We start from the raw sequence: 27,118 nt of genomic DNA, 5'->3' as shown, positions 1-27,118 counted from the left end.
TTATGGGTAAAATGGGCAACTGTTACTTTATATATCATTATCTTATATGAGACATGCCCTTAGCATAGTCCTGCTAATGTACACCAACTAAACATTCATTAATAGTATGTATTGATGTAATTCAATCAATCATTTGAATTGTTTTACATTTGGCATATCAGGGCAATTTATAGATGACTATTCAGTATGGCTTTTGCACATTGTTGAAGGCAATATGTTGACCTATAGTCTATAGTTTCTATGTCATTTAATCTCTGGGAGAGTTGCCTTATTTTGCAATTATACCACATCTTCTAATTTGTATATGTAAGTCCTGTCCCAATTGGTATATTGCTGAAGGCCATACATACGGGCCGATACAGTTGCCTGTAATACTTACATCTACTCATTAGCAATTATACCACATCTCTTTATTTCTAAAAAAATCAAATGTAAACCAGGTACCATATAAGTAAAATATTTTAATGAGAATGCATTATAAACAAATGAATATATAATGAAAATATCACAGTTTACCTTAAAACAAAAATCAAATAATAATGAAAAGAGACATATGCCGGTGACATTATTGCTCTTTTTCTGAGAGAACCTTGAAGGCAAATAAATCACCAGATTAAAAAACCAAACCTCTCAATCATTTACAGATTCAAGTCATAATTAACTATTCAGCATAATTCATCGAGAATCTTGTAATAAGTTAATAATAATAATCAGTAAAAATATACAGTTTTGTTTCTCATTTCTTTCTGATGATTGTCTATCAAAACAACATTTTTTTCCAAAAAAACATAACCTTTTTGTTTCAGTTGTTAAAATTTGAAACAGTATCAATGGAACACAAAAATAAAAATGATTTTTAATAAACTGTCAAATTTTTCATAACAACGACATCAGATCCTCTTGGATTTTTGCCTCTTGGCTGCCATGATGGCACATCATCCCCGTAACTTGGTGCAAAGTAAGTATGTCGGCTTATTTGATGACTAAGTTCACAAAGTTTAGTGGCTCCATCTACAACATAAGCCTGGACATCTGTGTTCTCCTTGCTCAGTCTTCCATTGTCTATCAAATTAGCAAAGGCCTAAAAAAAATAATAACACAATATTAAGACTTTATAAAAGGTCCTCATTTAAAAGGAAGGAACATAACATATAATTGTACACAAAATAAGAAAAAAGTACCTTTTTCACCCATGGTCCTTCCTCCAAAGTTGCAATAATAAATGCACTTGATAATTTCTAGTTCTAGTTTTAAAGCATTTTCAAAATGATTGCTATAGTAAGTTCTTATGTGATGTTTTTTGACCACTCTCATAATTATGTAAGCATAAGAATTGGTTTTCCAAAACATGATAATCCTACCACAAATTTTTATGCACTTATGAAAGCCGAAAACCAATATTACGTATTAGGCATCAAGGGTTGTTCTTTTTTGCTGTCTGCTTTTCATTTATTGCTTTAGTATTAATCTGGTCAGTCATATTATTATAAGAATTATTTCACACTTTGTTATTTCTCTTTAACCTTATAAAACAAATTATCACGTTTTGATTGGTTTAAAGCCATCACATGGTGACCCTCTATGAATCCGTAGGAGGTTAGTAAATTTCTTAATGGTGACATTATCTGTTAATATTGTTGTGTTTCATTGTTTATTTTTCATCAAAACGCAGCATGTTACTAATACGTCATACGGTTAATACTGTACCAAGTCAGGAATATTACAGTTGTTATTTATTCGTTTGATTTGTTAAAGCTTTTGATTTTGTCGTTTGATTATGGACATTCCATTTTGAATTTTCATTGGAGTTCAGTATTTCTGTGATTTAACTTTTTTCAGTACTTTGCTTCATTACAAAATATCCATTTGAAATATCTTTTATTTATTTCACTTGTAAGGTTCCTTTCTAGTGAATATCAAAAAAAATAAACAAGAATGTGTCCATAGCACACTGATGCCCCAAGTGCACTATCATTTTCTATGTTCAGTGGACCTTGAAATTAGAGTCAAAACTCTAATTTAGCATAAAAATAAAGAATGAGTTAAAAAGGGCATTACTATAAACTGTAAGTGACTCACTGTCCAAATTCAAATTCTGTCTACTAGTTTTTGGTTTCATCATTGGGTGAGAAAAACATCAAAATTATATAGTGATTGTTGCATGATCCCAGAAGATATTTTGGAGACAGTCTGAGTAAACTTAGCTAAATACCAAAGAGTGTAAAAACATCAAGTACGCTGAAGTACACTTTTTACCTTCTTGTACTTTACTTTTATTTCTTCTGAATAGTTATGGGGCCTTAGTGGCCAAGTGGTCAAAGTAGTTACTACTGTAATCACTAGACAGTCAACACTGAGGTTGTGGGTTTTGAACCCTGCTTGAGCGTGTGCACTTGATTCCAATCTTAATTGACTAGTAATGTCAGTTTTCCTATCCAAGGTTGGTGGTTTTTCGTGGTTTTTTCTCCAGGCACTTCAGATTCCTCCACCAACAAAAAATTGCCGCCACAAAATAGCCCAAACTTGGTGCTTAAAATGGCATAATAAACACTAAAATCAAAATCAAAATCCTGAATAGTTAAGTTCAGAGAACATCAGATACCATCGTTGAAATTTATGACCATCATTGCTTAAACTTACAATTGCTGCTGGTTCCTCTAGCTTGTTTCCCCAGATGTAGATATTAGTTAATGTCGTGTTGGTTTTCATTGCATCAGCCAGGGCACACAGTCCTTTACTGCCAATGTTGTTACTGGTTACAACTAAACTGTAAATATATTGACAAAAAAAGCTGACTTTTGTTTTATACATGGTGAGTCCAGGTTGGTAATTTTTCTTTTCTATGAACATGTACAGTCTTTTATAGCTGACTATATATGCAGTATGGGCTTTGCTCATTGTTGAAGACTGCTCAGTGACCTATAATAGTTGTTAGTTTCTGATTCATTTGGTCTCTTGTTGAGAGTTGTCTTATTGGCAATCATACCACATCTTCTTTCTTATATGTATAAGAAATGAAAGTGAAAAAGAAAATGAAGTTCAAAATGTTAAAACAAAATTGTAACTTAACATGTTTTGTTAAGGACCATCAACACAAATATTTAAAGACAACACTTTGGCCAAAACAAACCCCAACAACTACAATATCACAAACCCAATCTTTGACTGGAGATTAAATCAGGTGCTCAGAAAAGGGTAAGCAGTTCCTACTCCATAAGTGTCAGTTTTGTTATAGAAGTCATCAAGTATTTTCTCTCGACTGGTTTGATTTTTATCATACAGTGTTGGTACTTAAATCGTCTCCTCATAACTGTAATGTAACCCTTACTTTGGGTTCCTAAGTAGAGTAAGATATATCCGTAAGGTGTACCACTTATTGGGCATCAAAAGAAATAAGTATTGGAATTGTATTGATTATATTTTACATTTTTACTGTGAAACTATAGCTCTGATCAATGCTATTTGATTTTTGTGTTCATTTATTGTTGAGGATAACATGGAAAGATAGTCTTAAGATTCTACTTTTGGCAAACTTTTTTTTATCAGTTTATGACTTTTGTTTAATAAGTTAATTCGTCTTTCTTTTGAGTTCCTAACTAGTGTCCGATATATGAAAGGTTTGTCGCTGCAATTATTGGTCTTTGTTTATGTAAATCAATTGCTCTATGTAAATCAATTGGTATTGGAATTATACTTTCTGATTTTACTATGTAACTATTTCTGAGCTATTTGATTTCTGTTCTCACTTTTTTTTAGGATAATATGGAAAGATGATCTTAACATTCTACTATTGGTAAACTTTTTCCTCTTTTTTCTGACTCTAGATATTAATCTAATATTATAATGCCATCTTTATTTTGAGTTCCTAACTAGAGTGGGAAATCTTATAAGGTTTGTTGCTGCAATTTATCGACCTTTGTCTATGTAAAGAAACATGTTCAGCTGTAGGAATTATATGATCTGTTTTTAATGCTATTAATGAGAAAGATCTAAACTGTTTGATTTTTGTGCTCATCTAGAATTGAGGATATAATTGGAAGATGGTGTTTGGATTACTTTTTTTCTCTCTTTTTTTATTTTGTAAATTTGACTTACGTTTTGAGGTTTGTGTTCAGTGAAGCTAGAGCATTAGCTATATGTATGGCTCCATCATCTTCCAATCTGTTGTACCCCAGGTCTAACACTTCAATAGCAGTATTCTTCTCCAATACTTTTGACAATTCATTTATTCCATCTCTTGTTATTCTATTGCTGGAATAAAATCATTATTATAATATATAAGTTAAGTGGATGAGATGCAAGTTAGGGCAATTATTAATCAGTATAGATTATCATGTTTTCTACACATTGATATCGTAAAATATCAGCCATGAGCCACAATGTGAATCTTTTTGGTGAAAAAGCGATTGAGTTAAAAAGTTTCACATTGTGTCGAGCGGCTGATATTTTATGATTTCTATACGAAGAAAACCTAATTATCTTTTTATCCTTCTATTACTGGTCTTCTCTCTCTCCCAAAGACAATTTTACGCTTAACGAAAGCAAGCTTGATAACGTCTCCTCTCACATTGTGACGTCGCTGAGAACTTCTCGTCTCACATTGTGATGCTGCTGATAATGCCTGGTCTCGTTTTGAAGTCTTGATATGAGAATTACGGAGTGACAGAGCAGGTTGAAATAGGCTAGGCGTAGGTAAGGACAATAATATAATTTCTCAAAATATTTGTACATTTTTTTCAAATATGAAAAAGTAAAAGTATCAGCATGAATTCATGATTATTTTTTTAAATATGAGGAATACAATGTTAATTCAAAAAAAAAATAAAGAAATAGCTCAGTTTCATATTTGTCTAAGAAAAGTGTTGATTGTCAAAGTTCTTTTACCACAAAGTAAAATAATATAATATAATGTTCTTTTATCCTCTTTTATTAAATATAAATTGACCTAAACAAGTCGTCCATTTTCTGACTTTGTTAGTCAAGTCCATAATTGTAAACATATGTTTATCGTATCATACATAATTTAAATTATGCAAGTCAAAAAAAAAAAAAATTATTCACAACAAGAAAAAAAATCAAAATCAAAAAGAAAAAAAATGTTTTTGTCTGAATCTGTCTGTTATCATAGTTAAATCACATTTAATCTTTAATTCTAATATGACGTGCTTCTTACGCTTTGTAAACAACACTATGTTAAAATTCTAGATAAATCTATACTTAGTGCAGACTCTGAGATGTACATAAAAAAATACCTCCGACGCTATAGTGGCCGTCAGCTGAAATTCGTAGCGGTTATCAGTAAAAATAATCTAAACTATCAATCGCGTTCACTCGAGATATAGTTTTTCACATTCCATTCATAAATCGCAAAAAGAAAAACCACTACTGACCTACCTTTTAAGTGATCGCACTGTAATAATACTGACCTTCACTTTTTCATAGACGATTTTGAATGGTGGAATCAGCCATTGTTTTGACCGGAAGTGTTTCCGTGGAGTTCAATTTCATAAAATTTGCATAAAGCGCGGGAAACCTTATCACATCAATGAAAGGAACATTTCAGGAAACTGCGTACAGTGACGAATGTCATATGTAAACAAATGATCCTCATAGAAACGAAGATGGCGGAATTACAATGGAAAATATTCTGGAAAATGTGAAGGTCAGGATTATTACAGTGTGATCACTTAAAAGGTAGGTCAGTAGTGGTTTTTCTTTTTGCGATTTATGAATTGAATGTGAAAAACTATATCTTGAGTGAACGTGATTGATAGTTTAGATTATTTTTACCGATAACCGCTACGAATTTCAGCTGACGGCGACTATAGAGCTCTGGGTAAAATTTGAATATCACGACTAAGGCCATGTGTAAATTTGCAACATGTATATGGACCATAATTTGCTATTGGGCTCCGTTTCCTATAACTATAGAAAAGTGATAAAATGTGAATTACTGTAAGAAAAGTTGTTACTACATCTAAAGATGCCATTATTTTTATCAACATACAAGTGTATGCTACTCTTCCCTAGAAAAAAAATTGAAATATACGAATTTCAAAGATTCTACAACCGTATTTTTGTGTCGTTTCTCGCGTTACTTTTTGCTTCCGAAGAGCATAACGCTGACTGATTTATAGATAATCGTCACTGGCAAATTCGTAACTTTTGCTTTCAAATAACAAAGAACATCGACCAATAAGAATAGTGAGAAGAAAATGCCGAGAACTATAAGTATTTATGTAGCAGATGTAAGAACAGTGGCGTGATTTTTGTGTCCGATTTCGTAACGCAAATTTTAGATGATGTAATCTGCTTTGTTGTAATAGAATTCTTAAAAACAATATGCAAATATGATCTCTCGCGAGATGTTCGAACAGGTAAATCAGAGATGATTTACATTCTTGTTTTGATCTTCGTAATAATTAAGTAAGAAAATGACGTTATCGTTATGCGTTACATTTCACACGAAACAGAAGTCCAGTTATTTATTAAAATTGTTTTTGTCCTTAAGTTCTGATCATTTCCGGTCATAAGTGAAACATGTGATTAACATAGATATGTGATCACGCCCTTACAGCCGGACATACGATATACTGATTCTAAACATTGTTTTTGTTTCCAACGGGATGTTAGCAAACATAATCTGTAGACTTATTTCGACTTGTTTAAAAAAGGAAAATACAATTTTCAAAGAGATTGCGCCGGGGGTCTATTATTTTTCCTATGTGCATAATGTTACATACGATCTTGGTTGAAAATAAATGCCCAATGACTTGACAAAATCGATTTCAGATTTGACCGACGTTTAAACACACTACGTTTCCCAATAACGATGTAAAGGGTCCTTGGAAAATTCAATCGAAATTACGTCTCTTATCATGGTGCCGATGTTCGTTGGATTGATTTTGCTTCAGCAGTAAATATTACTGGATATTTTAGGTGAATAAAGATAATTAAATGAAAAATTCATGTTACTATACCGTTACACTTGGAATGCACAAAGTTGGTAACTTTGTCACAATTTTTAATTATTTTTTTTTTATTCATGTTCTGCAAACACTTTTCAGAAATGCAATAAACTTGTCAAAGGAAAAGTAAACTTTTACCAGGCATGACTTGAAAGGAAGTACTTTATTGATTTTAGCCCACTAAAGTAGGTTAAAATGTGGAAACCATGTAGATGGTGTACAGGTCACAAATATCACATGGTGCCTATTTCAAAGATTTTAATTCCAAGTTAAAAGTTTTTTTCTTTACTGGATTTAAAGAATTTTACATTGCCAATGATTTGGAATAAATTTTATATAACTGGAATTTCAAAACCAAATAAAAATATATTTTTTTGGCCAAAACATCAAGATACAACGATTATGGTATCCTGTATCAATGAAGAAAATATGGAAAATTCTGAATAAATTGTACTAATTGTTTTCAAAACAAGCACATGTTTAGGAGTTTTATAATACTGTTACATTTAAGATGGATTTTAAGAAAAAGTATACTGTTCAGATTATTTTAAGCAGATTTTGCAATAAAATAAAACTAAAAAAATGCTTTCGGTTTCTTATGGTTTCCTGTCACGTTTAAAAAAAACTTTAATATAACATTGAAAATAGATTTTAAATATTAACATGAAGCAAGTAACACTAGTAATGGTGTTTATTTATGCCTTTTGAATTATATTGTGCAAAATAAAGAAAATAAAGATTGGTTTCCTGTTTGGTTTCCTGTCACGTAAACGGTGAATCAAAATGTATTAATTTTTTCTCGAAAAACTCAATTGTTCCATTCATACTATTCTAACACCAACACAACCCACAAAATAAAAGTTAAAATTTTAGAACTTATAAAAAAGGATACAAAAAGAAACCAAAGGCCGAATACCAAATTATGGTCTATATTTCTTAATTTTACAACAGGAATACTTTTTAAGCATGCATACCAACTAAGATCCAAATAAGTTAATGTATCATTATGCATTAAGTTCTCTGCAAGTCTTGTCATTCCAAAGTCCCTCATATCATACTTTTGGAAATGAACCTCTTTTAATGTTGTATTAACCTAAAAAAAAATTATATATATTATATTTCCCACAGAAAGTAACCAAAAGTTAGCGCGCAATAAATTCTTATATTGCACTAGTGCAATAAATCATCAAAATTCATGACGTCATCAACCACAAAATCTTAGTTTAAACCAATTTTGACTTTCAAATATTATATTGCTATACAAAAAAATGGTTATTGCATGAATATTTAAGAAATAATTCATGCAAGCTATACTTTATTGTAGTTTTAACATAGGTAGGCATTATATTCGTGATTATTTTTGCCTGAGCGATAGTGAGGGATACAATAACATGAATATAATGCCTACCCATATTAAAACTACAATGAAGTATCGCTTGCATCAATTATTTTGATTCTGATTAGGACAATTAAGGTAATTTCTATGTCCAATGTGTATAAGGGTAAAGCACTTGTGTAGGCTCTTCCATGAACCTCCCTTTTTTGTTTGTAAAGAAGCAAACAGCTGGCACTGTGATTTTTCAGAGGGAGGAGTTTTTGAACAGCCAGCATGAACGATTGTCGTATCTAGGTCAAATATGTCAATTTCGGAATGCAACACATTACAGTCATAATACATGAATTAGTAACAACATGTGCATCATTTAAGAGTTTGGAAGTGCTTTAAGTTAATGAAATATATTAAATGCATGCCAATTTGATAAAATTCATTATATTGCAGTAGTCAATATACGCATATGCAAAAAAAATTATTGTATTTAGAGCATGGGTTTATTCATAAAGCAAAAGAAGCACGTCATATTAGAATAGGGAATATTGTCCCTTGTAGAACATATATCTACTCTGGAAAATATTCCCCAATATTCATGCAATAACCCTAAAATATTGTACATTTTTGTTCCTAAAACCATAATACATCTTACTTACATCAACCAATCACCAAATTTGATTATTTTTTTTTAGTAATTTATTAATTTAGTCAGAAGGGAGAACTGAATAAAGACAAAGATTGGGTAAGGTATGTTGTAAACTGAGTATGGGTTATTTCCCTTGGCTGATATTTTGGAAGGGTAAATGGTTGATTTTCTTTTTTGATTTACCTTGTGGAACAAACAAGTCTATCTTTTAAGAGATCTTTACCAGATCGTAGTGTTGAGTTGAGCCATGCTCAGAAATTTAAATTGTGCAGAAAACACTTTTTCTGTCTTTTCAAGCTACAATCAGTTTAAAAGTTGAACTTGGTTGAATAATAAGGGTACCCCTAGACCTCCAATATGGTGACAAAATAACAAAAATCATTCTCAAAATGTCTATACATATGTACAAGTTTCAAAAATATTTTCTTGTTAAGCTTCAATTAACATGTTTAATTAAACAAACACTGATTTATATTACCAAAAGTGTTGCTTCTGAATAATTGTTTTCTTGTTTTGTTTAGCAGCAGTTCTATCGTTATTATCCAACTCTTATCGGGGCCTATTATAGCTGACTATGCGTTATGGGCTTCGCTCATTGTTGAAGGCCGTACGGTGACCTATAGTTGTTAATATCTGTGTCATTTTGGTCTTTTGTGGATAGTTGTCTCATTGGCAATCATACCACATCTTCTTTTTTTTTATATCAACCAAGATTTCAAAGACAGAGAATTCTCACACACATTTGAAAAATATCTTCGAAGAAAAAATGAATGTAAAAATCACTCCTTCGACAATTTACGTCAAATATTTTTAGTCCCTTCCTACCAAATACAACATAAAAATAGATGTTTGTCACACAACTTTTCAAATTAAAATATAACATTTCACCTTCAGCATTTCAGCAAAATGAACAGTAGTTTCTTCTTGATGTGAGAACAGAATAGGTCTGTTGATGTTCAATGCCTTCAGAGTTTTGTTGTTATACAGTACTGTGGATATTGCAATGATGCTCTCAATGGTCTGAAATAAAAATCATGTGTTCGGGCAGTTCCCAGATTTTATAGTTACTTGTTCATTACATTTCAGTGAAAATAAAGTAACCGCTCCATGAAGTTCTGCTACAATTGAATTGATTGTGGCATCAAAATTTTGTCAAGTGTGAAGAAATGAAAATCCACCATATTGTTCAAACTCAAAAGTGGAAAAGGTATATAAGTTGCAAAACTTGTTTCCCAATCCACTATAAATAAATATGTTTAAACTAACTCTAGAAAGAAGGAATTCAAATTTGAGAAAAGCTTTGTCTCTCCAATGTATATGTACTGGGTTTTTTTTCTCAAAGAAAATTTGTTTTTGTCTCTTATGTAAAATATTTCATCGATTGATGCTAGCTATAATTTAATGTCTAGTGGCAAATACTGTGAAAAATTTGTCATGTCTTTTGCAAGTTTTAGCAATACCCCATGTTTTTCAGTTTTATAAAATGTACTTTACAACATGTTGTAGCATTCACGAACATGTTTAAATCTATTACTATTTTGTTTATCCTTTTGTAATAAATAAGGCTGTTATATATATAAGTTTTCTTGTTGAAATTGTTTATCATTTTGTCATGTTTGGGCCTAGTATATAGCTCACTATATCAATTAGTCATTAGTGGTTTTGCTCACTTTTGAAAACCATGCAGTGGCCTATAACTTCTTACATGAACTTCATTTGGACTTAAGGGAATATTTGTCTCATTGGCAATCATACCAAGTCTTCTTATTTCACATCAACTCATAAGTGTCAGCCACACACATTTCCTCTAGTTTCATGATGAAAAAACATACTAAATCAGACATTAGATACAATATATATATCACATAAAGTATCTCTTTTAGTAAATATTTCAAGCAAAGCTTACTAAATCTGTGTCTGCAACATCCAGTGCCTCTAGTGTAGTATTGACTTGGAGAGCTTGAGCAAACCACATTCCTCCCTTATTTCCCATTTTATTTCCTGTCATTCTTAGTGTTTTCAAGGATTCATTTTTCTGAAATAAAAAGTTTAAATCAAATTTAATTATTTAGTTTCAGCCATAAATTATCAAATAACAAATTTTCAAAACGAATAATATATTGACATGAAAAAATTTAAATCAATCATTGAAAGGGTATAATGTATGACCATTTCTACAGTAGTCTGAGCTGAGCTTCAGTTTTAGGTGTTTACTCATATAGGATTCTCATTCATGAGGGTAGTTAATCACTATAATGCCCTTTAACGTCAGGCGTCTGATAGTCATTTTCGGCTCCCAATAGCTTCAAATTGGTTAAAATTTTACCGTGATTCGTCACAATATCATTATCATGATTTGTCAGAGGTCTCAAATAATTATAGTATAACTAATCGCCGTATTTGTATATCAAAAATAAGACAACGTGTGACCGAACGACGCATGGATTACACGAGTGCGCAGCACGAGTTTAATCCATAGCGGCGTTCCGTCACAAGTTGTCTTATTTTTGATATTCAAATACGGCGATTAGTTATTCTTTTTATTACATTGGCAAATGGCTTATTTTTTTATGAAATTAATGTAGAAAATGTAAGGAACTATATCTTTTTCCTACGCATTGACAATTTGTTTTGATCCGACGTTATCCACGTCTTGACAACGCCTATTGTTGTATGACGTCAGAGAGTGAAATAACCATGTTTATTTCACATGTGAAATTATCGGTTTTTATTTAACTGGGAAATCAATGTAATTCATTGCAACCAATGTAATAATTATCATTACCGTCATATTTGGAAAAAAGTTATTAGATTCGTCAAAATTAGTCAATGTTTTTATCATCATACACCAAAAATTACCATTAACATCATTTGGCAAGAATTTTTACAGTTATTAGTCATGTAGGTACCCCTTATGACCCTCATTCATTATTGTCATATTTTTTATTTTTTTCTATAATTACCAATAATGCCTTTGCTATATGTTCAGCTCCAACTGCTCCTATCTCATTACACATTAAATTTAGGTCTGTTAGCTTTGTTGTTTCCTGAAAATGGATAAAGATACTGACTTATTTCCCTGTAATTGTCTTTCATGAAAATATAATTATCTCCCCTTTATTGTTGAATTATGAATTCTTAATCATTCAAATGCAAAATTTTCTGAATTATTCATATGAAGATTTTGAAATGGCAAGATTTCAAGTAGTGTACTGTACCCATATTTCTTTACATAGTCACCATGTGTATCAAATTTCTAAATTTTCGTTTATGTCTTAAAAGAAGTATATATAATATTTACAAAAAGGAATCTCCATGTTTTTAAAAATCTATTCTTCTAATTGTATTACTCAATATTCATAAATAGTTCCAAAAAGATAGCATAAATGTGAGTCAGTCTATTAAATATACTAGAGTAAATCTCATAGACTCAGACATAATCATAGTGTAAACAGTTTTTCGGGGAATTTATTTAATAGAGTTTCAAAAATTGAAAAAATAGCATGCAAATAATTTTTTTTAGTCTTTTTCTTTTTTAGCCCTGGCAGTTTATTATTGACTTAAGAGTTTGCTAATCAAATGTTCCTTTGGTATTGTTCTCCTCTCTTTTGTCCTGATTGTCCTGTGAATTCATTTTTCTTTTAAGGCTAATGGCATTGTCAGTTTATTTTCGACTTATGATTTTGAATGTCCCATTGGTATCAATCTCTTCTCTTTTTTCCTGATATACTGTGGATTCATTAGGCCAAATAAAAATATATGTGTGGTTCCAGTAACCCTACCTTCCCTACTTTTTCACCTCAAAAATAGCCTACCCTAAAGACTTTATTGTCTTTTTTCATTTAGCACTGTCAGAATGTTGATCCCATAGACTCAATGTAAAAAATAACATAAAATAAAAAAAAAATCCCTACCTACCTACCCTAACTTTTTTTCACATGTAACTGGAACCACACATACTTTTTTATTTGGCCTAACATGTATAACTCGACCACATGATACCATTTTTTGTGGATTTTGTTGGTAAACCATGAATTAAAATTTTAAAATTTTCTATAGTCTAGCTATATATTTCGCTAGCTCAGGTATGCATGTAGACTTAAGCTATGGAAAAACATAAAAATCAAACATCCCTAAAATTATTTTCGTTCAGGAAAATTTAGGAACCAATGAAAATAAACTAATCCTATTTCGCTAGCTCAGGTTACGCATGTAGACTTAAGCTATGGAAAAACATGAAAATCAAATATCCCTTAAATTTTCTTGTTCAGGAAAATTTAGGAACCAATGAAAATAAACGAATTCTCAATTAGTCTCCTGGATGTCTTACCTCAATGAGTTTAGCAATAAACTTAGCTCCTTCATCAGTGATAAGATTGTATCGTAGATCTAGACTTGTCAAATGATGTCTTACCTCAATAAGTTTAGCAATAAACTTAGCTCCTTCATCAGTAATAAGATTGTATCGTAGATCTAGACTGGTCACATAGCTATTGTTCTGTAGAGTTTTGTACAATGTTTCACAGTCTGGGTCCTCTATACGTTTATCTGTCAACAAGTTATTGTTTCCCGCCAAATACAAGTGCATCTGGTCTTTGAAATCACTGAAATTATCATAGTAAATGAAGACGTTAATTGGTTATTCAATCAATGGAAGTGTATATACATTAAGATGTAATACAAGTATTAAAATAGTTTGAATAGATATAATATTATATATTGTATAATTATACTGAAATATCACTGGTTAAAATTATCTATTATCAACTATTTAATATATCAAAGGTAATAAAAATATTCAAATCATATCATACCCTAATATTTTAAATTCACAATTAGGAAATGTTCATATAGATATATAGATAGTTAAAAAAGATAAACTATCAAATACATGAAATTAGTAAAATTATCATTTTTGTTGATGAACTTTTAATTCAGATTACTTAAAGAGTATAACAAAGAACCAAAGAATTAAAACAATTCAGTTTTTTTTTTCAAACCTTTATTAATATACTTTGACTGTTAAAAAGCAAACATGCTATTTGTGAATTTTGCAATCTTTTTCAAATATATGGCATATATTTATTATAAGATTCTAAATTTCTGAGGCTGAAAATTAATTGTCTTACAGAAAAGCATTTGTTAATTATGGAATTATATATCATATCTTCTGTATAAGTTAACATAAAGCTTTCACCACACGACCTCAGGCTGCAAACCATTGTTAAAGAGTTAAATAACAATTACATGTTAAAAGGGAATTAAATCTTACCAAGGAAATATTAGAATGAAAATTATTTTATCTTGACTTTATATGTAACAGTTACCACTTAAACTGTACATGCACTGTTTTGACAATATTTACAAGACAATGAGTACAAAAAGTTAACAATTACTATATATAATATAATTGCATATCAAAATTATGGAAGATGTGGTATAATTGCCAATGAGACAAATATCCGCCAGGTTCCAATGGAAATGATTTAGATTATCAGCAACTAATACTGTCACCATTGTTTTTGTCTCTCACTCATATATATATAAGTTTTTAAAATATGATGTTTATTGATTATATAAATTAATTGTAAATCATTTTGAATATCATTCTTTTAATAACTATTTTTGATATCAAAATTAGTGCGACTTTTTAAGTTGCAAAAAATAGAGATAAAAACTTATTTCCATTTTTAAAATAGACTAGTGCAATGTACCTTTCAAGTGACAGGGTTTTGAAAATGTCAATCTGGAAATTCTTAAAAATCAAATTTTATGTGCTGTGAACAAATTGCATTATCATGGGAAGTACAAAACCATGTGACTGTCATGTGATCTCACCTGTCAGTACTAATACTTTTTCTACTTGAACCAACTCTACCACCACTAATAAAATATGTTATAATGTCAGTAAAAAAAATCAAAATTTATATAAAATACTTAATACATTAATCACAATAAACCACCAGTCAGTCTGACACATAGTATTTTTTAATTCCTCAGCACTCATAACAGAATGAGCCGTTTTCTTATATTTTATATATATACATGATATAAATTAATTATGTATATATGATTGTGTTCTGAGGAAAAATAATAAAGGGGACAAAGCCTTGAAAAAACTGTCAAACATTTATGTAAGGACAGTTATGGTAAATGCAACTTTATAAAAAAATATCCTTGATCTATATTACAAGTTGTTTCTGTCAGACGAACTTAAGAATAAACATTAACATTGGGAATTGCTTATTAATTGAAAGTTGCTTGGCCTTGATATGGGGACTACAAGGCCTTGAAATAACTGTCAAACAGATGTATACAGATAAAGTAATGAAACTTTGTAGGAAATAAATAATGGATTTATGATCATTTATCATAGTTTTTCCTATCAATCTAACTTAAGCACAAAATCTAACATTGAAAATTGCTTATTAATTGAAAGTTGCTTGGGGGTTGACCTGCATGGGTAGCATGATCGATGATCTCAAAATAGCTGTAAAACTTTAACATTTATGTACTGATAATAATGCAGTATTATACAAAATTTCATTGATCTTACTATCACAATTCAGAAGTGAGCCAGGAAGTAGCCCTAGGGAAGCATTACCTATGTGGAGCAGGACATACATGTACAAAAAATAGTCCCATGGGTCCCCCCTCCATATTTGTCTCACATGATAAAATCCTGTAGGCATGTTATGTTTCATTGAGGAAATAATAACATATCATTTATAGAACACCTAAATTCTACACTCAGAGTCACCAAATGAAGTTTGTTACACAATCCTTGATTAAAACAGTAACAAAGAGTTTAGTACATGTCATGTTATAAAGCTAAGATGATTTAATATAACTCATGCACATAACAAACTCAGATGAGTAGTAAAATTGCTGGTAAAATCATACATTTTCCAAAATTTAATTTACATATTCAGTCATAATTTTATGGCATAAAAATGTTACTACACTGCTTTTAAAAATATCATTGAAATGGATTCAATCTATTTAAAATCATTATAATGACCTTATTAGCTTAGATAAATATAAAAGTTTCCTAGTGCTATTTGTAATTGCTTGATGGATGATTTAAGGATGTCGTGTGTGTGCTCATCTGTTTCAAAATTATAAGCCTTTTAAATGACTGTTCTTGTTTTCAAGATATAAGCCATTGAAAATTTTGCAGGAAATTATGCTCCCTAAATTTTTCATACATTTAGAATTAACACCTTTTTCTTTCAAAAAAGCTATGAAAAAAAGAATATATATTATAAGATTAGAAAACATGTGATAAACCAGCATACTCATAACCTATATATGTCATTTATCTACATGCACATGCATTTTACTGTTGATTATGTACATGCTGCTATCTTTAAACTGCTTGTCAAATGACATAATTCAATACTAAGTAAGAAGAAGTCAGACAAATGGTTGTCCTTGTTAGGAGTAAAGATAATATAACAGAGTAACACTCAAACAATAGAAGGTTGGTTACAGTGTTAAAAACTGTGAAATGTGAGAATTGTTAATTCATAAACAGACTGATTGTATATTAGTGACTGGTGTTTCAAATTTCTCATGATATCACAATTATTGGGTCTTTGCAGTACTCTGCTGGTGGACTGTCATACCATAATGGTATCACCAGCCCAGTTTTAAAAGCTAGAACTTTGGAATTGGCATGAAACAAAAAAAAATTGAGTTATCAAAATTTTAGAAATTATTTTCAAATTAAGGAATACATTGTATATTTCCCTCGTGCAAAGCTTTGAAGTGTCCAGCCAAATGGCTATACTATTTGTCCTTTTTAGTATATTTTATAGCTCATATATTTTTAATTAGCATTGAATTTGCAAATATTGAGGCCTCAAGATTAACTGAAGAGACATTTATTATGGAAATGTGCATCACCATGATCAGCTGGTGCAGAAAATTGTTATGTTAATTATGTCATCAATGAATTACTTTTAAGATTAAATTTAACAAGAGCCTGAGGTAGGCAAGAAAGTTCATTTACTGCTAAACTGGTATTAAATGTTTACATTATTTGAAAAATTTGGTTCCAGGTTAATCTTTTTTTATCAATTTTCTAGTTAATGCAATATTACTTATGAATAAATCTAAATAGAAGTAAGATCAGGAATAAATCAGGAGATTTTCAAAACACCAGCAATCAGACCGTAGTTATAAATAGAAGTGAATGGTGTTTGTGGTAACCACACTTCTATACTTACCCAGTTTTCTTTCGTCTGTTGTGCGGTGAATATTGTGAATTTGTTAGTTAATGTCACAAAAAAATGTGGACACACAATAATGTATTAACACAAATAATAATATTTTCATCTATTGTTGAAGGTTTGTAAATAAAAGTACAAAATAAAATTGATATGTGCACTAGTTTTATTTTTTTATATCATTAATTTCTACAAACACTGTGAATATATGTATATTTATTATTGCTTTAACATGTTAAAACTGATGAAATACTATAAATTATTAAAAAAAAAAAGAAGGTAAAAGGGAAGCATGCTCATTTGTTAATCAAACATTTCTGCTGCATTATGCATAATAAACATTAGATTTGAATAAAGGTGAGATCTAGTCATGTACATTTTCTTAATATGCAGAAAATTTGGTTTGCGTTAACATAGATGTTTTAAAATAATAGGCTTCAGATAGATTTCCATACAAAGTTGTTCCATCCAGATGTGTGTTGTAAATTCAAACATTTCATAGTTTTTATATCTTCAAAAGAACTCTTCTTTTGGTAGTTTTATTTATAAACCTGAATACATTTTTTTTTAATATCATCACCACACAGGGTCTCTATCAAACGCTTATATGATGAAGAATAAAGGCACCATACCATTCTTCCTAAATATTCACGAACAATAAAATGTTTCCCCTTACATGTATAAAGCTTAAAAATCAATATACTCGTGGAGATTTTTCTGACCATCAATTGCTGAAAATTAATAGTATAAATAATAGTCTGTTTTGTTAAATTCTAAAGAATTTAGTTTTATCATGTTTTTTGTGTAATACTAAAAGCAAGAATACATAGTTTTTCTTCTAAAAGCAGTTTCATTCTTTTTATGATATAATAGCACTTGTCAATTCTCCATTTCAGAATCTACTGCATCCTGGGTAATATTTTCAAAAGTGTACACCAAAACGTTGTGATTGGTTAAAAATGTCAAAAACAATGGAAATTCAACCAATGATGTGAAGTTATTTTCATTTTGGGATACGAGTAATGAAATTACCCATGATTCTTTAGATTCTGAAAAGGTGAATTAGCTGCAACTTGATGAATTTTCAATTCAATAAATGTATGAGTTATTTCCCTTCTTAGGTGTAGAACATATTACAGGATTTAGTTTTTAAAAAAACACTTCATAAGGTATTTCATTATCATTTCTGAGGTAATTTTTTATTTAGTAGGAGAATGATATGGGTAAAACTTTAAAAGAAAATGTCACATTCAAATCAGAGCTTATTAAAGGTAGAATTAGAAATTGAAAGAAGCAGGATTTGTTAGTTTATCCTCCCCCATATATATGTTTATTGCAATTGTGCATCCTATATATAGCTACCGACTTTAAATAAAATAAATATACACCAAAACATTCCAATCAGAAGACAGACCAAAAAAACTGCTAATCCTTTGCTGTTTATGGGAGTATACCATGGCAAGTATCCTTAGGAAAGGGGAATAACTCATATTCTTACTAAATTTAATACATTTATGAAATGGGTAATCAAAACTGTTATACATCATGTTTATTTTTTGTTTAAAAGTGAATGTTATTGAAAGAGAGAAAATATATTATCAATACATACAATACAGTGTCTTCTTTTTCCCTTTCAAACATTTTCAAAATGTAAGGATGTGGTTGTCTGCCTAATTCTGTACACACCGCATCATATCTGTATGCTGTTGAATGGATGTCTGACATCTTTGATGTTACCCTGCAACAAGATGCAAAAGTAAGGGCTATTCCATTAAAATGTATGTGGGGGGTACAAAGGTTGTTTAATTATTGAATCTGGGTCATGGATGTTTTTTCAGTATGTGTATATCACCATTATGCAAATTTAAATTATCTTAAAAATGGGTCTTGGTTGTTGGGATTTTTTGAAAATCCTTTCCTACCAACCCACATACATTTTAATGGAATAGCCCTATCTAATATTAAAGAAAAAATATGGTAGACTGCAGACCAAGATGAAAGATCGATCGTACATATAATTATTGTGAAAGTTCCATATTGAATTTGATCAGTGTTAACTAATTTGAACAATTTATTTCTAATAATTGAAAAGTAAAATCAGACAGTATTTCAGATAATATACAATTTTAATCTCGAAAAAGATACTGCTGAATCCAAATTCTTTTTTTTCTTAATTTGATACTTGTGAGTTTTAATTATAAGATGTTTTTTAAAAATGTATTTATTCACATATTTATAATTTTATAAATAAAGTTTTGTGAACTTTAAAATGAAATATTGTTTTGTAATTAGTTGATTGAATGTTTAAATGTTTTATGGTATTCACAAAGCTATTTTGACATATATTGTTCGTGAGTCTCATTGGGGTCTAAGCATGGCGCAGGGTTGCTGATTTTTTGTAAGCCTAACACGTAAAAGTCAAATTATTGTGCCGTGAAAACGGGAAATGAAGTCTATTGGACACGGGGAATTACAAAAAAAATGAAAAGTGCTTACATACATTTGTAGTTGTACATAGTGTAAGCATGATACAGGAATTTGACAAAACAGTAAGCGGGATCTGGGATCAGAACCCCCAATGAAGACCCCCTTGTCAAATGTATGAAAATCTTTATTGTTGTTATTGACAGATTGATTGGGATGAAATAAACTAGTAATTAGTTGTGCTTTGTGGCCTGGTTTTTGTGTTATTTGTGTTTTTGTGGCAATTTTATTGCAAAGAGTTTGATAGCTAATTGGTATCTTCTCCATTTCTTTTACAAAAAATTTACATGTAAATTATGAACAAGGATCTTTCTGAGTCTAGAAAATCCACTTTTTTTTTAGCTTGTTAAGAATGAAAGTAGAATGAAATAAATGTTAAAAAAGTGAATTATCTAGACTCAGAAGTGTTGTTGATCATTGTAAGGCACATGTACGTTGTAAATATAGAAAAACCATTTAGCTACATGTATTACTAGTATTAGCATATATTGGTACAGATAGCTGAAAAATGTATACAATCAGTGAAAATGGAGCACAAACAAATTATATGCAAATCTCCTGAGGGACACTGCTTTCAGTTACTGTCTCTGTATTGCACAAAAAAAGCAAATAGCAAATTCAAACAAGAATGTGTCCAAAGCCCCACTTGCACTATAATTTTCTATGTTCAGTGGACTGTGAAATTGGGGTCAAAGTCTAATTTGGCATTTAAATTATATAGATGATATCAAAGGGGACATGTGTACTAAGTTTCAAAGTTTCAAGTTAATTGGACTTCAACTTCATCAAAAACTACCTTTACCAAAAACTTTAACCTGCAACAGGACAGATGGACAAATGGACCCACAGACCAGAAAACATAATGCCCCTCTACTATCATAGGTGGGGCATAAAAAAAATCAAATGGAAATTGGGAAATATATGCATTTATGATAAGGACAGAAGAATTCGGCCTACATGACAATACTCTTAATCATTAAGTCAAAATTTCAAATTTATAAAAGGAAACCGGTCTATGTCTTTGTAATGTAATTTTCTAAAACACTTCGGAGAATATGTCTATGGGTACCAAAAGTTAAATCCTGGTCGGTTCAGCCTGATTCATACTCGCCTACATGTAGTACCTGTTTGCCCCGTTCTTTATTTTTTTCAAATTGATGTCTATAGTTACAAATGTATATAATATTTTTTATTTGAACAGAATATGTTTAATTTTGTTGAAAAATTGACAGAATATTTGTATTGATGCAACAAATTTATAATTTATTATTTTCCCTTTGATTTGCATACATGTAGTAGAATATTTGAATACAATGTAATTATCTTTATAAATAGATAACAAAATATATTTATCGCACCGCAGGTAAATTATCACGTTGTGATTGGTTAAACGCTGTCACGTGGTGACCCCCTATGAATCTGTAGGGGTTAGTAAATTTCATAGGGGGGTTCATGACGTCACGTTGACTGTTAATGGTGACGTCATGTATTGATGTTATTGTATTTTATTGCATAAGTTTATTTTAAGATTTCCGTGTTTGTTCATTATGCTAAATTAATATAATTGATCTGCATTTGGGGGTAGGGGTAAAAGGGGTTCGGATCTCGAAATCCCGGGCTTAAAAACACGAAGTCCCAAAGGTCCTGAATTTAAATAAATTTAAATCCCAACATGGCAAAAAAGAATTCCCAGATTCCGAAATCCTGAACTCAATTGCATAATATTAATTTACGCACAAATCCATGTAAAAAAGGAAACTTGTATGTTATATTTTTTTATAGCAATCTAAAAGAAAAAATTGCTGTGAAAAGACAATTCCTAATACACATATCAGTGATCAACAGCGTGCACGTGGTTGAATAATATTGAATGCTAATAAAAGATATTAAAGAACGATTTTGTCCATTGCACGAGATTTTTATATGGCGGGAAATGTCGTAACAGTAAACACAGGTGACCTTACTGAACGACCGTGGGAAAATCCATTCATGATTAAATTTGATGTGGAATGATTGACAGTATTGTGCTTTAGTTTTGAGGCTCTTGATCGATTTACCAGAATAGAAATTTAATCGATTTACATACATGTATAATCAAAACAAGATTTAGTCTTCTTTAACTATTTTTTGTTTTATTTTTATCAGTCATTTCCCGGATTCCCATTTAAATAATCTATTTGGAGACCTCCTTTAAACTTCGGAAATAATACAACATCGATTTAAAAAATCATACTGACTGCACGAGCTTTAGAATGACTAGAAGTGCGACGAAAAAGTAAAGCCAGCTGATCACGACTAGTACGACTAGCCTTCAACCCCATTGGGGTATAAATGTGCATTTATTCAATAAACTATATAAGGTTAAACTTTGATTTTCGTGTATCGATTTAATACAATTTGTAAAATATATTTATAACACCGGCGATTTTCATAAAAAATTTCAGACATAAAAATAGAAAGGCAACAATTTAAAAAAAATAGGAATCGAAATATGATCTCGGCGTTATCAATATTGTATTAAAAGAAACCAATTGTTTGACTTTCAAAGAGATTAACGGGAAATATGTCAAAATAGAAAGCACGAGTGATCTGTCTGTCCAAAATGTTTCACTTGCGAGAAATGATTGACAGGTGTGAATAGATGTAGAGGCTCCGACGGGAAAGTTGTATCAAAAGGAAAATGACTTAATTCACAATGCCTATACATATTTTATAAATACGATATGTTGGCCTCAAGTATATTCAAAATTGAGTTTCTAATAATAACATATAAAGGAATAGGACGTTTAAAGGGGGAAATAATATAACCATCAACGAAAACTCGTATAATTTACGGGATTGAAGTCTCAACAATTTGATTTAAACTTCTATTGAAAACAGTCTTGGTTGTTATTAGGCTTATTATTTTGAATTAGATGAAATATTTACGGTTTACAAATACAAATACAAAATAGTTTATTGTCACAAAACTATTGAAATAATTGGCAACACAATATATTGTTAAAACTCGTCTTTATTTCATTTTCAAATTATAAAAAAAATAAAATTATACTTAATTTTAATTTTAATTCTTTCTCTTTGAATACAAAACAATATTTTACATTTATCTATCCTCCATAAATACTAATATCTGTACAGGTAAAATTTAATTATAATCAAGCTGGTACAGATTGATTTACGACCTTCCACTTGGATATTGCACAGCAGGTGTTTATTACACTGGGGCAACTGTCCACCAGTCTGACATCTAGACGGATTAAGACATCCATAAAAATAAGTCCTTACCGGTACTGTATATATGAATTGTAAATTTCATTACATTTTGCAGTGTACTTCTTATGAAAATTTTGGAGCACAATATTTGAATACTATTTTCTTGCACAGAATTAATAAACTGAAGAAATTATATTGTTAGATATACTGTTCCCAGATATACTAAAGTTTTGAAAACTATTTAAGTTATGATAGGTGATTGCAAGTGGCATTACCTAAGTTCACAACAATCAAACAATTGTTGAATAAACAAATCAATTATAGACTGATGATTTGATTAAACTTATTAAAAACTCTTATTTGCTTAAACAACATTATTTCTAACATGTATGAGACAATATTCTTTCCATGTGAAAAATTATAATCCATAATTTAACAGTTTATGTGTTGATGGGTTTTCTTCATTTTGATGTTCAGCTTAATCTAAAGTGTTATATAGGTAAAAAAAAACAAACAACAAAACGTTAAATGTGGCACAGTTTATACCAACAGAAAAAATAAAAAGATACCTTTTCAAAACTGTAATTTGCGCAAATTGATTCTGCCAATCTAGATTATTCATTATTTCATTATGGGGACGGATTGACTTTGGGCCGGATAGGTTTGGGACTTGAACTACGGATACCAGAATTATCAGTGATTATTAATATTATGTCATTCAACATATAATAATCTAAAACAAGCCATCAACTTTTCAATATTTCAATTTGTTTTCATGAATTTCAAGAATATATACCATTTAACTCTCTGAATGAGTTTATTCAACTTCAATGCCCCTGAATAGACCTTATCGCTATTTGTCCGCCATTACTGGATATCACACAGGTTCCCGTAAAGTTTTGACGTCATAAAACAAAATATCTGACGCCACAATGGAAATGTGATTGTTGTATGTGTCAAAAGTTCAAGCATCCGGGTCAGCCGGGATTAGCGATAAGGTGTATAGTAATGTTAAAATAGGGCGAACAGAAACTTATTAGGTCGTTTTTCATGTCCTAGCTCATCAACCATGTTTGTGTCAACATGTATACCCTCTGAACATTTTATAAATGTTATATCTGAAGTATAAATAATGTATGGAATAGATGTAATAAATGATGAGGTTATTGATGATCTAACACCAAACAAGAACATTTAGGAAAGGTATTGTGAAAATTTCGTAACCCTGTCCCTGGTCATACGAAGCAACCGCGGGTATTGATCAACAAATTTAGGAAACAACTGCAGAGTTCACATCATGTAATTTTGACGGATTAAGTAATAAACCCCAAAGCTATTTCTAGTGTGTTAGAAATTATCTTATTACTGTACAATCTTATTCAGCAACTCTAAAATTCGGGTTCCCCGCCAGCGTTTGTTGCTACAACAGTTTTTCTCGTGAATTCTCGGAGCAGGTGATTGCTAACAAGGGCGATAATCGAAGAATAATGTCTATCAAAATACCCAAAGTCCAACTAAAGAGTGTATAAACATGAACGGACTTAAACATATTTTTTCTATGAGAATTAATTTTTGACTCTTCACATTGAATAATTGAACAATAACAACGTCAACAGATGTTGGCGTATGGATATACAACGTCAGAGTGTGCGTGTCGCCATAAAAAATGACAACATTGAAAATAAAGTAATACTATTAACCAATCAGAAGACAGTAAATATACACCACATTTATTTATTTGCTATTGTCTTCTCAGATTGTCTTATAAAAAAACCCGGGATATTCATGTTGATGTGCATACTTATCATAAATGATGACGCATTCAATCGGAGGTCGATTATTCAAATGCAAATACATAAATCTTAATCAATTTTTGTTAGCTTATTTTGACAAAATTGAACCATACAGCTGGCTGCTAAAAGCGAATTTTTATTTCACTATATAAGTAAAAGAGGTATATGGGAGGATTGATATCTCACTAAACCCATATGTGTGTTGTGCCTGTCCCTAGACAGGAACCTCTGGCCTTTGCTGGTCTTGTATTTTTTTTTGTTCATTAATATGTATATATATTCAGATCTTAGTATGACGGCCATTTTCGTTGATCGGAACTGGTATATTCATTAATAGCTAGGGGCTGCTTTATTTTTCAAAAAGTAGGAAAAAACATTACAATAATTGCCCGCGCACCAATGCTTGGTATGAATATGAAAATACGGACTGTCATACAGAAAACAGCCCATATTACGTAACATTACATAATCTTGATGTTCCTATAAACGCACTATGAAGTCTATTTTAATCTTCAGCTATCCAAAAATGAATTGTATTGTACACTAGCTCACATATTTGAAAAATCTATCATGTTGCATCTTCAGTGACTTTAAAGAACCGAAACCTTTTTAATTATAACCAATATACTAGTATATTATTCCAAGATACATAAAGATTGAAAAGACTAAATGAGAGAGTTCACAATGATTTGAATATAAACCAGTTTGCATGAAAACTAACAGCTTAATTATGTGTAATTATTAGTTCAGTTGATAGAAAGATAAGAACATTTCTAAACTTGAAAGAAAAGCACAAAAGAATAAGGCTATCACCACTTGGCATCATTCGAAAATAGACTGTAAAGAAGCTACTACTTAATTTGACGAAAAGCTACAACTCTATCTAGCTACTGAGAAGAGCTAAAATGTTTATATATAAGCAGCACATAAACAGTAACAAGAAAGGTGGTTAACCTGTGAACTTTTAGACGGCAGCAATTTCAATATTTAAACTTATCAGATTGGTGAAGAAAACAGAAACTACATGAGACAAAACAGAAACTGCACTTCCATTAGACCAGTACATCCTACCCTTACTATGAAATCACATTCTCTCATCAATGCTATTCAACTATGAATGATATAAAAAGGTAAATATGGTACGGAAATAATTATGAATTTTACAAAACTTCGATCATTCAACCCAGAAGATTATAAATACAGTTTACTCAAACCAAGTACACAAGGACACAAATATTTTCACATGATCTGATATCAACTAGTATAATTGTAAATTGATTACAGACCGCAACGTCGAATTGCGGGTAAGATGAAACAAATATCTAGGGCAATCACTAATGTCCTACCTGATATTTATGCAAAAAAGTATCTGAATTTTTAGATCGAAAAATTCGTTTGTAAGAGAAAAAAACATACCATATAATAAAAAGACTCCGGCCAGCCGAATGTAAATCAATGTAAAGGAGATACAAATGGTCACTGACTATGCAGTAGGGTCTTTGTTCATTGTTGAAAGGCGTATGGTGACCTATAACTGTTAATTTCTGTGTCTCTTGTTGAGAGTTGTCTCATTGGCAATCATTCCACATCTCTTCTTTTCTATATCATATAAAACAATATTTAAGGTGGTACCTAACACTACAGGGAGATAACTCTTTAAAAATCAGCTAAACGTTTTAATTACTTTGTGTTGTTAAAGGAATATTAAGCTTCTCAATGATCAAAATTAGTGTTTGGCAAACTGCTATAAAACCAGTGTATTTTTACTGATAAAATGGTTGGTTCAAATTTTTTGAAATTTTTATATTTTTGTCAAATGGTCAAAGTAAATACTTTGTCAAAATTTTATGAAAATTAAACGAGCCAAATTAATTTTAGTGATGGTGTTGGGTACCACCTTAAATGCGATCTGTTTCATATAATTTACAACAACAACAAAATTAGAAACACACTGTTCAACATAACTCATTAACTGTCTTTGTCTGTTCCTTTTCAACGTTTTCTCTTGACCATACAATACTAAAAATCGTTATCCGTTGTGACATTAATCTCTCTTTTATGAGTAAAAACTGCCACATACGAAAACGCTTTCTTTAAATTCAACATGTTCTCTGCTTTAGTCATTAAATGGCGTATATACATGTATGAAGGAATACAATATATGGAAATGAAAAAGAATGTTCTTACTTTAAGAAATTATTCTCGTATAATGTTAACCTTTTTCCAATCTGCTTAGAATCATATAGTTTTGTATACATGTGTTACATTTTAATAATTGCATCTCCCACCTAATAGTATATAAATAACAAATAGCTGAGAGGGTGATAGAGCAGATTGGTACCCCGACCAAACATTATCAACTGCGGCGAACCCAAGGTTGACAATGCTTTTTCGAAGGTTACCAATCTGCTCTATCACCCTCTCAGCTATGTGTTATTTAATTTATTATACCG

The 27,118-nt window shown here is 30.6% G+C and overlaps 1 protein-coding gene across 6 annotated transcripts; it reads right to left on the bottom strand.

Annotated features, from left to right (window-relative positions):
* Positions 1-446: 446 nt before the first annotated feature.
* LOC139501778 (leucine-rich repeat-containing protein 34-like) lies at positions 447-24,345 on the bottom strand. Of its 6 annotated transcripts, none has more exons than XM_071290921.1 (12): positions 24,239-24,345; positions 18,785-18,913; positions 17,176-17,190; positions 14,783-14,827; positions 13,359-13,548; positions 11,908-11,991; positions 10,851-10,979; positions 9,833-9,964; positions 7,943-8,061; positions 4,096-4,251; positions 2,641-2,767; positions 447-1,081 (listed from the first exon to the last, which is right to left on the bottom strand). In XM_071290921.1, the coding sequence occupies exons 2-12, from the start codon at positions 18,898-18,900 to the stop codon at positions 857-859; spliced, it is 1,338 nt and encodes a 445-aa protein (XP_071147022.1). In that variant the 5' UTR covers positions 18,901-18,913; positions 24,239-24,345; the 3' UTR covers positions 447-856. The 6 variants fall into 6 exon arrangements, with proteins under 6 accessions (XP_071147022.1, XP_071147023.1, XP_071147025.1 ...); XM_071290922.1 differs by having other exon boundaries at positions 24,244-24,345; XM_071290924.1 differs by lacking the exon at positions 14,783-14,827.
* Positions 24,346-27,118: the final 2,773 nt, after the last annotated feature.

The sequence above is a fragment of the Mytilus edulis genome, chromosome 13 (assembly GCF_963676685.1).
Source record: "Mytilus edulis chromosome 13, xbMytEdul2.2, whole genome shotgun sequence".
Taxonomy (NCBI): domain Eukaryota; kingdom Metazoa; phylum Mollusca; class Bivalvia; order Mytilida; family Mytilidae; genus Mytilus; species Mytilus edulis.
This window is presented reverse-complemented; position numbering and strand designations above follow the sequence as displayed.

What these genes read in the sequence shown, in the direction of transcription:
- LOC139501778 (XM_071290921.1), bottom strand. Translation starts at nt 18,900, where the DNA reads ATGTCAGACATCCATTCAACAGCATACAGATATGATGCGGTGTGTACA. An exon ending in ATATAGCAAAGGCATTATTG is followed by an intron (nt 10,980 to 11,907) that starts GTAATTATAGAA and finishes TTTTTATTTCAG; the next exon opens with AAAAATGAATCCTTGAAAAC. An exon ending in TAGAGGAACCAGCAGCAATT is followed by an intron (nt 1,082 to 2,640) that starts GTAAGTTTAAGC and finishes TATTTTTTTTAG; the next exon opens with GCCTTTGCTAATTTGATAGA.